This window comes from Oncorhynchus masou, chromosome 21 (assembly GCF_036934945.1).
Source record: "Oncorhynchus masou masou isolate Uvic2021 chromosome 21, UVic_Omas_1.1, whole genome shotgun sequence".
Lineage (NCBI taxonomy): Eukaryota > Metazoa > Chordata > Actinopteri > Salmoniformes > Salmonidae > Oncorhynchus > Oncorhynchus masou.
This window is the reverse complement of record NC_088232.1, coordinates 44993608-45008856: the sequence shown is the minus strand read 5'-3', so window position 1 is coordinate 45008856 and position 15249 is coordinate 44993608. Positions and strand designations below refer to the sequence as shown.

General features: G+C 45.0%; 1 protein-coding gene across 1 annotated transcript in view; it reads right to left on the bottom strand.

Moving 5' to 3' along the window:
• LOC135507514 (kinase D-interacting substrate of 220 kDa B-like) overlaps nucleotides 1–15249 on the bottom strand; it is a 114317-nt gene that overhangs the window by 44385 nt on the left and 54683 nt on the right. Inside the window, exon 15 of the mRNA XM_064927024.1 lies at nucleotides 13962–14124. Within this exon, the coding sequence (XP_064783096.1) occupies nucleotides 13962–14124 (163 nt within the window). The remainder of the gene's footprint in view (nucleotides 1–13961; nucleotides 14125–15249) is intronic.

Genomic DNA, 15249 nt, shown 5'->3' with positions numbered 1-15249 from the left:
GCCCTGGCTACCCAAAAGCAGAGAACAAATATGTTTTCACTTGAGATGACACCATGTTTTCCTCTACTTAAACTGTGGTTTCTTCGGCCGAATTCTGAAGAGTTATTTACAGAATGATGCGTTCTTTGTTTCGGTCTCGTCTTCTCTCCACTATGCCAGCGGACTTTAAAAGCGATTTTGCTTTTCATATACATTCGTGTCAAAGTTTAAGCCTGTAATTCCATTCCTATGTACTAAGCCGGACCTTTGCATTTGAAATGGACCGCAGAGAAATGCAGCGTAATAAGAAACATACCACTCTGATAAAACCGCTGCAGCCTTGGAATGGCCTCTCTGAAATGGGGTTGGGATTCAGAATTTCTCTGAAATGATTAAACTCATCTGTACACAAACCGTCCCGTTCCAGACCTCAAAAACCTTAGCTGAACCCTTCATTCAAGGGAGATAAACTCAATTCCTGACAAACCCTGTACAGGATATTAGGAAACTGGGCCCAGTTTGATGATTTATGTAAAAGGGAACATTTTGAACTCCAGTCCACTGCTGACTGTGGCTAAATGGTAATAAAATGAGGCATTCCTGACATGAATTGAGCTGAGAAGTCAGTCAATGTGGGTGTTTGATGCGTGTCAGAATGGAGACGGTATATGAGAAGTCAAACATCCGGACCGAGCCCATGTCCTAAATCACCCATGAGTGATTCATGTAAACCTTCTAGGTAAATAAAGTTTGTTATTTTCTAGCAAAACCATGAAAACAGCCCCGACAGGTAATCCTTTCCTTAACATCAATGAGGAGGAGATACCTCAGACACAGGATGACCTGGTGAAGAGTCAGACAGAATCATAAAGGGAGAGAGATGGTTCTATTTGGGGATGATTCATTTCTGCATCTCGCCGCTATTCACCTTCCCGTCTGGGAAAGGGAGAAAGAGGGGCCAGCTAAGAGCAGGACTCTCAAGAATGATTCCAAGTTCTTAAAAAAAAAAGTAGAACTCGCCAACCAAGTACTCTGCAACCAGAGTACAGATACAGTGGCTGCATAACTACGGTCTGTTTTTACATGCTGGTGGTGAAAGACACCTCGTTCTTTTTAAAACCAGACCGAGGGCTTTCCAGAAAAGACTTCTGAGAAGAGTTGGCATTTTCACAACCAGGGTTTCCTCTACACACACCTTTATCTCTAGTGACCAGGGTTTCCTCTACACACCTTTCTCTCTAGTGACCATCCTTTCCTCTACACACCTTTCTCTCTAGTGACCATCCTTTCCTCTACACACCTTTATCACTAGTGACCACCCTTTCCTCTACACACCTTTATCACTAGTGACCAGGCTTTCCTCTATACACATTTATCTCTAGTGACCATCCTTTCCTCTATGCTTGCTTGCCCCCATTTGACCTTGGCCTGGGTGGGCCTGGGTGCCACCTCATAGTTAGAGGGGGTTGAATGTGCACTAGGCCCTGTGACAAGGAAGTCACCCTGACCCTTGCAGGCCAGCACTTCTATTTATAATACCCCTGCCACCTTCTCCCACTCACGGCACAATAGAGAGGGAGGGAGATCACTGACATGTCCACCGGCACATCCAGAGAGACTGACGCCAGCATAAACATGCTCACTCACCCACACAAATGCTCATGGGCTCACCACACACTAGCATATACAATAGCAGACAAAGCAAAAGTGATAACCGTGTAGTCACACAGTGTAGTCACAGGTTAAAAAAATAAGCACAACATATAACTGGGCAGTTTGATTCCTTATGTTCTGATTACGCTGTTTAGTCTTTCCTTGATTTCCATCATCTGATATCACTGTCGGCTATACAGCCGATTACAGACCCACTTTCAGCCAGGTACTTCTTCCACTTAAATTAACTAGGCCACTTTTCAATTCGCTAGTCTCTCTCCCGCTAGAATGAATGACATGCATCTTCTGGCGATCTATTGATAGATCTGATGTCTGCCACGCCTCTAGGTACCTGGGTGTGTGTGTTGTGTGAGCTGTGGTTGTAGTCTAATTTCTTTACGTGGAGGGAGCGAGCATGAATATGCACGTCCCATATAGTGTGTTAACGACGAGTCGAAATCCACTTAACCGATTGTTTTCTGTGACATTCATCGACTTTCTTTCGTATGGAGAGTCCGACATTAACGATGGCCCAGGGCCAGTAAAAACACGTGCTGGGCCAGAGCATCTCATCAGTCAACTTTCATGGGCATTTTTGCTTTCCAGTTCAACATTCACCTGCTCTGCCGCAGTCTACCATTGAAGACCAACATGCGTAAATATCATGCTATTTGAGCAATATGATTGGCCGTTCATTCAAGCACCACCATACCATCATGCGAGTCACAACTTCTCGAGCAGTACAAGTAGATGCACACGCAAGCTGTCCAGAAGTTCTACTCACTGAGCTTATTTATTTTAGGCAAAGGGATTTACAAAAGTAAACCTTCAATTGTGAACATACTAGAAATATGCTGACTACTGTTGATAGTCTGCAAAAACAAAAGCTATAAAAAAAGACACCGGACATTCCTAGTCTACTGTAGCCATGTTGATGTCTCTCTGGAACGTTCCTCTTAGTCTTCTAGAGCCGGTATCTGCGGCCCCGCGGAAACCTAATTAGCATAATAAAACAATTCCCATCCAAATCAGTCAGTTAAAACTAGAGAATTCAGTTTTTTTGCATGTATTTTCCTGCGTCTCAATCCACTGCATCCGCGGATGTCACCCTACCTCATCTGCTGTGAAAAGCCACAGATATAGAGCGGTGTTTGTCAGACCATGAGACGTACCGAAAATCGGTCTTCTTACGACAACATTCGGTCCAAACAGTTTGGACTACAAGACTATTATGACCCCTCTAATGAAAGATTTGCAACAGGGGACTCGTCTGAAGTCGATCCATCCGATGTGACAACTTCAGTAGCGTCGGAACAGTTTGGGCTACACACTAATACAGTATTACTCCTCGATGGAGTGTCTCACAGACATGTAAAACAACTGACATATACATGTTTACAAGCCTCACAAGACAAGTCAAGGTAGACAGGTACATGAAGTATATATGTAGATAGTTTAGTGCCTAAAATAAGGGGTTAAATACATTTTTTTAAATAGTTTCCTGATATTTGTTAGAGCTCTCAGATGTAGGACAGACAATTCAGAACATACTTCCTTTAGAATTTTTGGGGACGATCTGTTTATCCATATGAAGCTGTTATTTAATGCATTTTCATGGGCTAATAGCAGTAAAGCCAAATTCAATGTTTCACCAAATATATTTTAAATATATTTTACCTTAATATATTTTACATCCCCCCAACCCTAACCCTAGCTTGACTCGTTTATTAAAGGTGTTGAACTGACTGAATAAAGACGATCTCATATAATCTTCCCATTCATAAATTATACAACACACTTATATATCCATGGTATCACATTGGGAAAACTAAAGATCTCGTTTGTATTTTCGATATGAAGTTCATCAGGACTTGCCAGACAGTGATGTTAAAGTGAGTTACTCTTCAGTAGTCTACCGAATTGAATCGGTAAGAGAGCTGTTCATTTGGCTCCCTCATTTGCACATTGGTAGGCTTTTTGGCGATTATCTACAGATAAATGATGAAAACATTTGATGAATATGGTGAATCCTCCTCACTGCAGGAACAATAGTTAGGCTAGTGAAGACAGCATCACGCTGGTCCAAAATATGATAAAAGACGGTGTTTTAAAAGCAAAAATTATACTTATATGGCATTTTGAAAGATACTGATATACATTACATGGCCAAAAAGTGTGTGGAGACCAGCTCATTCTAAAATCATGGGCATTAATATGGAGTTGGTCCCCCCTTTGCTGCTATAACAGCCTCCACTCTTTTAGGAAAGCTTTCCACTAGATGTTGGAACATTGCTGTGGGGACTTGCTTCCATTCAGCCACAAGAGCATTAGTGAGGTCGGACACTGATGTTGGGCGATTAGGCCTGGCTCGCAGCCAGCGTTCCAATTCATCCCAAAGTTATCCGATAGGGTTGAGGTCAGGGCTCTGTGCAGGCCAGTCAAGTTCTTCCACATCGATCTCGACAAACCATTTCTGTATGAACCTCGCTTTGTGCATGGAGGCATTGTCATGCTGAAACAGAAAAGGGCTTTCCCCCGGGCCTCCCGAGTTGTGCAGTGGTCTAAGGCTCGGCATCGCATTGCTAGCTGTGCCACTAGAGATTCTGGGTTCGAGTCCAAGCTCTGTCGCAGCCGGCCGCGACCGGGAGACCCATGGGACGACGCACAATTGGCCCAGCATCATCCGGGTTAGGGGAGGTTTTGGCTGGCAGGGATGTCCTTGTCCCATTGCGCACTAGCGTCTCCTGTGGTGGGCCGGGCGCAGCTCACCCTGACACGGTCACCAGGTGCACAGTGTTTCCTCCGACACATTGGTGCGGCTGACTCCCAGATTGTAGGCATTGTGTCAAGGAGCAGTGCGACTTGGTTGGGTTGTGTTTCGGAGAACGCACGGCTCTCGACCTTCACCTCTCCAGAGTCCGTACAGGAGTTGCAGCGATGAGACAAGACTGTAACTACCAATTGTATACCACGAAATTGGGGAGGAAAAGGAGTAAAATATAAAAAAGAAAAGGGCTTTCCCCAAACTGTTGCCACAAAGTTGGAAGCACTAGAATGTCATTGTAGAGTGTAGCATAAAGATTTCCCTTCTGGAAATAAGGGGCCGAGCCCCAACCATGAAAAACAGCCCCAGACCATTATTACTCCTCCACAAAACTTACAGTTGGCATTATGCATTCGGGCAGGTAGCGTTCTCCTGGCATCTGCCAAACCTAGATTTGTCGGTCGGACTGCCAGATGGGGAAGCATAATTCATCACTTCAGAGAATGCGTTTCCACAGCTCCAGAGTGCAATGACGGCAAGCTTTACACCACTCCAGCCGACACTTAGCATTGCGCATGGTGATCTTAGTCTTGTGTGTGGCTGCTCGGCCCATTTAATGCAACTCCCAATGAACAGTTATTGTGCTAACATTGCTTCCAGAGGCAGTTTGGAACCAGGTAGTGAGTGTTGCAACCGAGAACAGACGATTTTTACACGCTACGTGCTTCAGCACTCGGCGGTCCTGTTCTGTGAGCTTTTGTGGCCTACCACTTCGCAGCTGAGCCGTTGTTGCTCCTAGACGTTTCCACTTCACAATAACAGCACTTACATTCGACCGGGGCAGCTCTAGCAGGGCTGAAATTTGACAAACTTATTTGTTGGAAAGGTGGCATCCTATGACGCTGCCTCGTTGAAAGTCACTGAGCTCTTCAATAAGGCAATTCTACTGCCAATGTTTGTCTATGGAGATTGCATGGCTGTGTGCTCGATTGTATACACCTGTCAGCAACGGGTGAGGCTGAAATAGCCAAATCCACAAATTTGAAGGGGTGTCCACATACTTTTTTATATATAGTGTAGGTCTACTGATTTAATCAAAGCATTGACTATGGAGTAATGGGGGAGCATTGCTGGCTACTTTTTCTATTTGGCTGGCTACTCCATGTGCATGTGGAAAACACTGTTTAATCTGAAAACAGTCTGGATCTCTTGTTTCAAAGTGTTTAATTAAGTTCAACTTATGAAATAATGAAAGGGCTCAAAGTGGATTTAATAACAAGGAATGCTACATAACAGACCCCTTTTCCATCACATAGCTATTAAAGAAATGCTCCGGAACTTTGGCAACTTATAAGTACTTTTTAAACCTCCTGCCTTGGGCTGGATGTGTCAATGTGTACTTCATACATGCATCATCTACTCTATGAGCAGAATTACTGTTTTACCTCAATTAGCCACGAAATCCCTAGTTTGAAAGCGACTGTTTTTCTGGAAGCTGTGCCACACCATTTCCCCCCCATTTTCCCCCACGTGGGCCAGCCCCCTAGCAATTCAATTTCTAGCCAAAGAGCTTCAGCCCCCCCCCCAGCCATTTGAGTGACAGCTAGCAAGATGCACACACAGCAGAGCGAGAGAGAGAGAGAGAGAGAGAGAGAGAGAGAGAGAGAGAGAGAGCGCAATGACGTGGTGCGCATATCTGCATATATGTGACAATTTTCAGGGACCACTTTAGGCTCGTGAGCAGTACTTTTAGAACTACTGGCTAAAACGTATACAAAAGTACCAGAGAACATCTATAACCACCAGAGTATGTAGTTGGACATGTGGCATCCAAGTGCTGCCTCATCTGTGCCACTTCATCTCCACAAAAAACAAACACTGATATCAGGGACTCACCTCAACACAAAGGTTGGGCCTGTGGACATCGACCACAGCTCTGTACTAAATTGCTTTTATTAATTTTCTTCACATTTTGAGCCATAGACTCTGTGTCCATTTTGTTTCCTCTGTGGGAGCCTGGTGGAGCTCGTCTAACTCCTGCTGATTCATCCCTTAGTCACAACGGTCCAACACCTGAGGGATGTGTGTAGCTAACACACCCACACCCGGGCCCTGGTGCTTCTCACATCTTCACACACAGAACAGATGGGTAGTGCTGGACCAGTCCAGGGCTGTTCCCACTGGAAAAACATGTCCATATGAGAGGCGAGGGCAGAGTACGCCTCAGTGAAACATCACCACCTGGACTGACCAACACTCTCAGCCCACCAGAGAGAAAACATGCTTTACTACCAGGTGGACACTGGACACAGCAACAACCAGGGCATAGGGCATTAAATTGGTCGCTGCTCGAACACTTTTCTGTTCAGCCCTTGTACCAATACTCTGGGAATCACTTGTAAATGATGAAATAGGCCTACCAGTCCCAGTAGTCGCTGGAACCTATAGTCAGAGTGCCATGTCAACGTACCAACAATCATGGTTTATGAGGACACCTAATATTGACAGGGGGTATTCACATCAGCCACAATTGTAGTCCTGTAGACTTCATAACAGCTCTTGTATAGAGGTCCCTTTACCCTCTCCACCTTCCCTATCTGGAGGTCATACGGTTTGGCACAGGCCCTGTGTGGACTCAATAAAGAGCTCCCTATCAGAGATAGACCACACTCTATTGGGAAATGGCTTTTCAGCAGCTTTATAATTTAGAGCGCTTTAGGGCCTCTTGGCAAATAACGGCAGCGCTATTGAATTACAACAGTACTCTTTCCACCAAAATGCCTCCTGAAGGATTTAGCTCAGAGACAAAAGGATCCCTCTGAGGGAAAAGGCGACAGGGAGAAAAGTGTTTTTCTACTGTTAGCAGCGCAATCAAGATTTTACAGACAAATTGTGTACGTGATGGAAATATAGTATTAACAATAGCGTACCGAGGGAGAAAAGCAAAAAAACATTCAAGGGCATCGAAGTTCAAAAGTGTTCCAGGAAAAAAAGCTACTCTTCTTTTGTGGCCAAGTATTTAGAAGCTTATTAGGATTTTACATAAAGAGAATCACACACATTCTCTTCAGAAAGCGCTTTTATCTCAACACGTAATTGCAATGAAATTACAATAATTGTCCCAATTAAAGTAATCCCGAATGAACAGTATGTCATCTTAATGTTTCAGTACTTGGGAGAAGAGGCTTCCTAATTAGCCCAAATTGCCTTGCCCGTATTCATTTCAAGTGTCATTAGTTAAAAGTTTTGAAGCGCTCAGAGAATCGCTTGAATGCCTGGATCCGGGCATGTCTCTGAGAGGCCAATTGTTCGCTGGATCAATGAGGGAGGGGAGGATTGTGACAGCGGCAGATTCAGAGAGAGCAGAACATATAGACGAAAGCATCAGAGTTAAATACCTTCCTGCTAAAGAGAGTAGCCAGGGACAGCTTAGTGATGGAGGCCTCTGGCCAAGCAATAACGCCTAGCTGGAAGTTTAAGAAACATTGTTCTTGTACTGGGATGTTGTAATCTATATAAATGCAACATGTGTTGGTCCCATGTTTCATGAGCTGAAATTAAACATTAAACAACAAAAAATCCATACGCACAAAAAGCTTATTTCTCTCAAAGTTTGTGCACAAATTTGTTTACATCCCTGTTAGTGTTTACATCCCTGTTATCATTGCCAAGATAATCCATCCAGCTGACAGGTGTGGCATATCAAGAAGTGGATTAAACAGCATGCTCATTACACAGGTGCACCTTGTGCTGGGGACAATAAAAAAGCCACTTAAAAATGTGCAGTACTGTCACAATGCCACAGATTTCTCAAGTTTTGAAGGAGCGTGCATTTTGGCATGTTGACTAGACAATTTGGCAGAAGCACAACTGGCCTCACAACCACAGACCAGGTGTAACCACACCAGCCCAGGACCTCCACATCTGGTTACTTCACCTGCAAGATTGTCTGAGGGGGTGTGGAGGGGAGTAATGAGGAATATGTCTGTCTGTAATAAAGCCCTTTTATGGGGAAAACTCATTCCGATTGGCTGCACCCCTGCCCAGTCATGTGAAATCCATAGATTGAATTTATTTCAATTGACTGATTTCCTTATATGAACTGTAACTCAGTCAAATCTGACATTGTATTTTTGATCAGTATAATTCATTGAATTAGTAAAAACAAATGTTTCCTATGTGTAATAATAAGAAATAAATGCAGAAATGTATTGCAACATGCTCTCAGTGTAAAGGAACTATTGGTTTGCCTTAACCCAGAAACTGAATACAGTTTTTGAATAGTGTGATGTTGTGAGAGACAGAACGAGACATGGAGAGACATATGGGCCAAGGCTTTATAGAGTAGTCGAGAAAATTATTTTTGGTGCTTGACACGCATTCCTGGCCTACTGTTTCCAGTGAGGGGCTGTATGTGTGTGTGTGTGTGTGTGTGCGAATGAACATGCCTTGCTTGTGTCTCAGGGTCTGATTAATTACAGTGATCCTCAGAGGAGCAGGGGGTGACATATGTTCCTGTGCCACACTGCTCCTGTGTGAGAGTTTGGAGGCTTGGAGGTGTGTGTGGAGGGCACCGGGAGACAGGGGGGCTCAGGTACTGAGCCAGGCCTGTGCGTGTACTGCAGGGGCATCCTGGCATAGACAGGGCACCAGATGTCAGACCCAGGACCCGGCTCCGGCTTGAAGGACCAAACAACACTTTTCAAGCTAAAAATCCAATAGGAGAAATAGACTCCCTGAGGATCTGACTGGGCTCAAACTTCCCCACAGATCCCGGATACCGACAGCCGGAAATCTCTACTCGTGTTCTTTTTTGATCGCCAAAATAGTTTCCATTTGCTGCTTTCCGGAAGCTTGCTTTTTTTGGTGCGATGCTGAACATAACATACCACTCACAAGTACTGATCTGAAGATATGTATTCCTGGTCTGAGAAAACCCCAAACAGAACTCAGCAGCAGTTATTCATCAGTACAACGACCAGAGGGACCCTGATTCACATCTCTATTAAAAACTGAAATGAGAAGGCTGCTTAGAGCCTTTTACACCACTCACAGACTCTCAAGACTAATTCAATTTGATCAAAACAACAGTAATAGGCCATCTTAATTCAAATAGTAAACCTGACAGCTATAAATACTGGAATTCTCAGAAACACTTCCGTAAGTGCGTTAGGCAGGCACTGTACGCTGGCTCGTAAGTGAGACAAATATGTTGGCCGTTGCTGTGTGTGTGTGAGTGTGTGTCTATGTGAGACTGCGGTTTGGGGCTTTTAACTATTTTGATAGCCTGTTGGTGTGATAACAGGAAAGCACAAAGCATGTGTCAGAGAAGTCAGACATGCTACGTTTACGTAAAACTGTTACTGAGAAATAATCATTCTGTTGAATACTTTTTGCAAAAGGACATTGTGACAGTTACACAGAACAACATGACTAACATGACTAGGCTATATAGCTAATATAATAAGACTATAAAATACACTGAGTGTAACAAACATTAGGAACACCTTCCTAATATTGAGTTACACCCCCCACCCCCCGTTTGCCCTTAGAACATTCCATTCATCAGGTCATAGACTTTACAAGGTGATAGAAGCGTTCCACAGGGATGCTGGCCCATGTTGACTCCAATGCTTCCCACAGTTGTTTCAAGTTGACTAGATGCCCTTTGGGTGGTGGACCATTCTAGATACACACAGGAAACTGTTGAGTGTGAAAAACCCAGCAGTTGCGGTTCTTGACACACTCAAACCCGTGTGCCTGGCACCAACTGCCAGGCCCCGTTCAAATGCACTTAAATATTTTGTCTTGCCATTCACGCTCTGAATGGCACACATACACAATCCATGTCTCAATTGTCTCAAGGCTTAAATATCCTTCTTTAGCCTGTCTGTTACACTTCATCTACACTGATTGAAGTGGATTTAACAAGTGACAACAATAAGTGATCATAGATTTCACCAGGATTCACCTGGTCAATCTATGTCATGGAAAGAGCAGGTGTTCCTAATGTTTTGTACACTCAGTGAAAATCACATCACTGTCTTCCAACGACATGCTGCTCTCTGTGGCCTACATGGGCTGCAATAAACCTTCCAGAGAGAGAGAGCACTCTGCAGAGAGAGAGAGCACTCGGCCTTATGACTGAGATGTGGAACGACAGTTGACCTATGAGGAGTTGACTCACCCCACATACACTTCAGCAGTAATCTATTCACTTATTAGACGCTTTGGGGAAATGAAGTGCTCTAGTGTAGACCACTGAGCATCACACCTCTCCCCAGTCATGTTACACTCCAATGACAACTGACAAACCCTTCATGATGGGTGAAGAAAGCCTTAAAGATAGTTTATTTGATTATGCCGTGAACAATTATCTAATTGGCGGTTGAGCAGAAGAGGACGTGCTGAGTTTTGGTTGAGAGAGAGGACGCTGTGTTGACCTGACCACAATGCCACCGTAAAAACAAGAAGCCGCTATCTGGTCCTCCAGGGAGACAGGGGCCTGAGGTTGAAGTGAGGCAAGCGACAGTCAAGAAAGACAGGGAGTGTGACTCATCCGGCTATAAAAAGAGAATGGGAGCCTAGATGACGCGTCGCATTAGAAGAGGTGCTTCCGGGAGAGGAAGAAAAAGAGCAGTGAGAAAGAGAGAGGGAGAAAGAGAGAGGAAGGGAGAAAGAGAGAGAGAGGGAGAAAGAGAAAGTGAGGGAGAAAGAGAGGGAGAAAGTAAGGGAGAAAGAGAGGGAGAAAGTAAGGGAGAAAGTAAGGGAGAAAGAGAAAGTGAGGAAGAGAGGGAGAAAGAGAGAAATAGAGAGGGAGAAAGTGAGGGAGAAAGTAAGGGAGAAAGAGAGGGAGAAAGAGAGGGAGAAAGTAAGGGAGAAAGAGAGGGAGAAAGAGAGGGAGAAAGAGAGGGAGAAAGAGAAAGTGAGGAAGAGAGGGAGAAAGTAAGGGAGAAAGAGAAAGTGAGGGAGAAATAGAGAGGGAGAAAGTGAGGGAGAAAGTAAGGGAGAAAGAGAAAGTGAGGAAGAGAGGGAGAAAGCCTGATCAGTGGGGAGATCTCTCCAGATAAGGGCCGCTTGGCTCAGCGTGGTGTCCAAGTTGGTTTGGTGCTTCCTTTCATCACTTACCGCCATTGCAGTGGCCATTTCATACGCAGCGGCAGTCACATTTTGGAAACAGACAGTGCATTGATGGACAGTGCATTGATGGACAGTGCATTGAGGATAGTCTAACATGGCCATTTTAGATGATACCTGCAGGTCAAACTCTTTGCTTAGGATTCCTTCTAAAGCACAAGCTTATTATACAGCACAAGTCTATTACACTCTGAGGAAGACGTCAGCTTGATGTTGAAACGTCAGTCACCTGCACTCATCCTGAACAATGGACTAAAGTGAGCAAATAAGAAATGTATCTCTGCCTTGTTTATCTGAGTGCTCCAACTCCTCTGCCTCGAATTAGTCCTTTTGGAAGGTTTTTATGGTGAGCCCTTGAATAGGATTTGTGTGGCGGTTGTGGAGCACCTTTCTTCGTCTGGAGCAGCAAGGAGGCCTTCCTGAACTGTCCTTTAGATGCGCTGCCTCATATATATTTGTTCAGAGCCATTTATTTGACCAGAAGCTCAGTGAAGGATGGGGATGGAGGGGGAGTGGTGATGACTGTGTGACACTGAGTGCCGGTGACACTTCAGCGCCCCAGGAATCCTGGGCGCTAGTGTATTGTGACAGAGTGGCAGAGTGCAACCTTTAAAGGGCAGCTATTGATGCAGAACAGCTCCAACCCTAATGACTCAGACTATGTGCCGATTCCCTTCCCCTTGTCCACACTCTCATGCCTAGTTAACCAGTCGCAGGCTGTGCTTCATACACTCTCATACCTAGTTAACCAGTCGCTGGCTGTGCTTCATACACTCTCATGCCTAGTTAACCAGTCGCTGGCTGTGCTTCATACACTCTCATGCCTAGTTAACCAGTCGCAGGCTGTGCTTCATACACTCTCATACCTAGTTAACCAGTCGCTGGCTGTGCTTCATACACTCTCATACCTAGTTAACCAGTCGCTGGCTGTGCTTCATACACTCTCATGCCTAGTTAACCAGTCGCAGGCTGTGCTTCATACACTCTCATACCTAGTTAACCAGTCGCTGGCTGTGCTTCATACACTCTCATACCTAGTTAACCAGTCGCTGGCTGTGCTTCATACACTCTCATACCTAGTTAACCAGTCGCTGGCTGTGCTTCATACACTCTCATGCCTAGTTAACCAGTCGCTGGCTGTGCTTCATACACTCTCATACCTAGTTAACCAGTCGCAGGCTGTGCTTCATACACTCTCATACCTAGTTAACCAGTCGCTGGCTGTGCTTCATACACTCTCATGCCTAGTTAACCAGTCGCTGGCTGTGCTTCATACACTCTCATACCTAGTTAACCAGTCGCTGGCTGTGCTTCATACACTCTCATGCCTAGTTAACCAGTCGCTGGCTGTGCTTCATACACTCTCATACCTAGTTAACCAGTCGCTGGCTGTGCTTCATACACTCTCATACCTAGTTAACCAGTCGCTGGCTGTGCTTCATACACTCTCATGCCTAGTTAACCAGTCGCTGGCTGTGCTTCATACACTCTCATACCTAGTTAACCAGTCGCTGGCTGTGCTTCATACACTCTCATACCTAGTTAACCAGTCGCTGGCTGTGCTTCATACACTATCATTTCAATCAACATATTAATAATGATATGCTTCTTATTTCTATGCATTCAGCTACGTGATTCGAATACAACGTGGAAATTCAGTCTATTTAGTGGTGTTCAGAGAAACCTTCAGGTGTCTACTACTAAATGAGGTGGATATGAAGATCCTCTGCTGCCCTCTACTGGTCAATATGATTTTTTCTACTGGTTTTCAAATCAAGTTTCTTTCATTGTCCAGTAGCCAAAAAGCACAATCCTAGTCATATTAGCAATCCATGCTAGTTGTTGCATCTTTAGATGCCTCTTTCAACATTTCTAACATATATTTTCATCTGTCTCATGAAACCGCTTGTATGTGCGGTGTGATTTTGACAAAGGTTTATCTGAAAATTGCATTATGGAACGCTACCTTGTGCTCATTGCTGCGCTTATGTGTGAAAAAATAATAGTTTATCAACACTGGAAGCTAAACGTTCTATTCTGTTGCATCAGACTCATTGTAAAAAAATATATATGCAGCTTTGGCCTACTGGTTGTATAAATTTGGGATCTATAGTCTCAGAACTGTTTGTTAGGAATAGCTCATTTCTTTCTCATACAGAACGACAAGCTGACCAATAGAATAGGTACACGTTTCTACTATGGGGGATAATAGATTGACAGACTAGTGAGCACGGTCGACACCCAATGCATATGGGGTCCGGTCAATTTCTCAAACGTCTGGAAACACTGGTGTGTGTGTGGTGTAAAAGGAACATTTCAGAAATACTCTTAAACGTCTGCTTGTGTGTCTGTCTGTGCATGCAGATGTGCAGATGTGTGTGTGTGTGTGTGTGTGTGTGTGTGTGTGTGTGTGTGTGTGTGTACGTACCTCTCGTAGATGGTCTTCAGAGTGACCTGGTCTGAGATGCCGTCGGTCTCCTCCAGGAAGAGGATGAGCCAGGAGGTCCTGTAGGGCCACTCCTCCGTCATGTTGATCCATGACGCCAGACGGTCCCAGTTAAAGATGATATGATTGGCTCTCAGCAGACGACCTGGACATGTCACACCCAAATGAAAAGTCAGGGACAGATTCTCTACGAGTGGAGGGACTCTGTGGACAGGCTTTTGTTCCTGCCCTGCTGTAACACATCCAATTCTACTAATCAGTGGCTCATCAGGACTAACTTGATTAGCTGAAGACATTGTTTTAGAGCAGGGCTAGAACAAAATCATCCACACCAAAAAGGTTGGCCTCCCCTAAGCGACTAATAACGCTTTCTTTCCGATTTGGTCCTGCCGTACATACCCACACGTACGCTACGGTCACAAGACGCAGGCCTCCTAATTGTCCCTAGAATTTCTAAGCAAACAGCTGGATGCAGGGCTTTCTCCTATAGAGCTCAATTTTTTATGGAATGGTCTGCCTACCCATGTGAGAGACGCAGACTCGGTCTCAACCTTTAGTCTTTACTGAAGACTCGTCTCTTCAGTGGGTCATATGATTGATTGTAGTCTGGCCCAGGAGTGTGAAGGTGAACGGAAAGGCTCTGGAGCAACGAACCGCCCTTGCTGTCTCTGCCTGGCCGGTTCCCCTCTTTCCACTGGGATTCTCTGCCTCTAACCCTATTACAGGGGCTGAGTCACTGGCTTACTAGGGCTCTTTCATACCGTCCCTAGGAGGGGTGCGTCACTTGAGTGGGTCGAGTCACTGATGTGATCTTCCTGTCTGGGTTGGCGCCCCCCCTTGGGTTGTGCCGTGGTAGAGATCTTTGTGGGCTATACTCGGCCTTGTCTCAGGATGGTAAGTTGGTGATTGAAGATATCCCTCTAGTGGTGCTGCTGCTCCAGTTTCAACTGTTCTGCCTGCGGCTATGGAACCCTGACCTGTTCACCGGATGTGCTACCTGTCCCAGACCTGCTGTTTTCAACTCTCTAAAGACAGCAGCAGCGGTAGAGATACTCCTAATGATCGGCTATGAAAAGCCAACTGACATTTACTCCTGAGATGCTGACCTGTTGCACCCTCGACAACTTCTGTGATTATTATTATTTGACCCTGCTGGTCATTTATGAACATTTGAACATCTTGGCCATGTTCTGTTATAATCTCCACCCGGCACAGCCAGAAGAGGATTGGCCACCCCTCACAGCCTGGTTCCTCTCTAGGTTTCTACTTA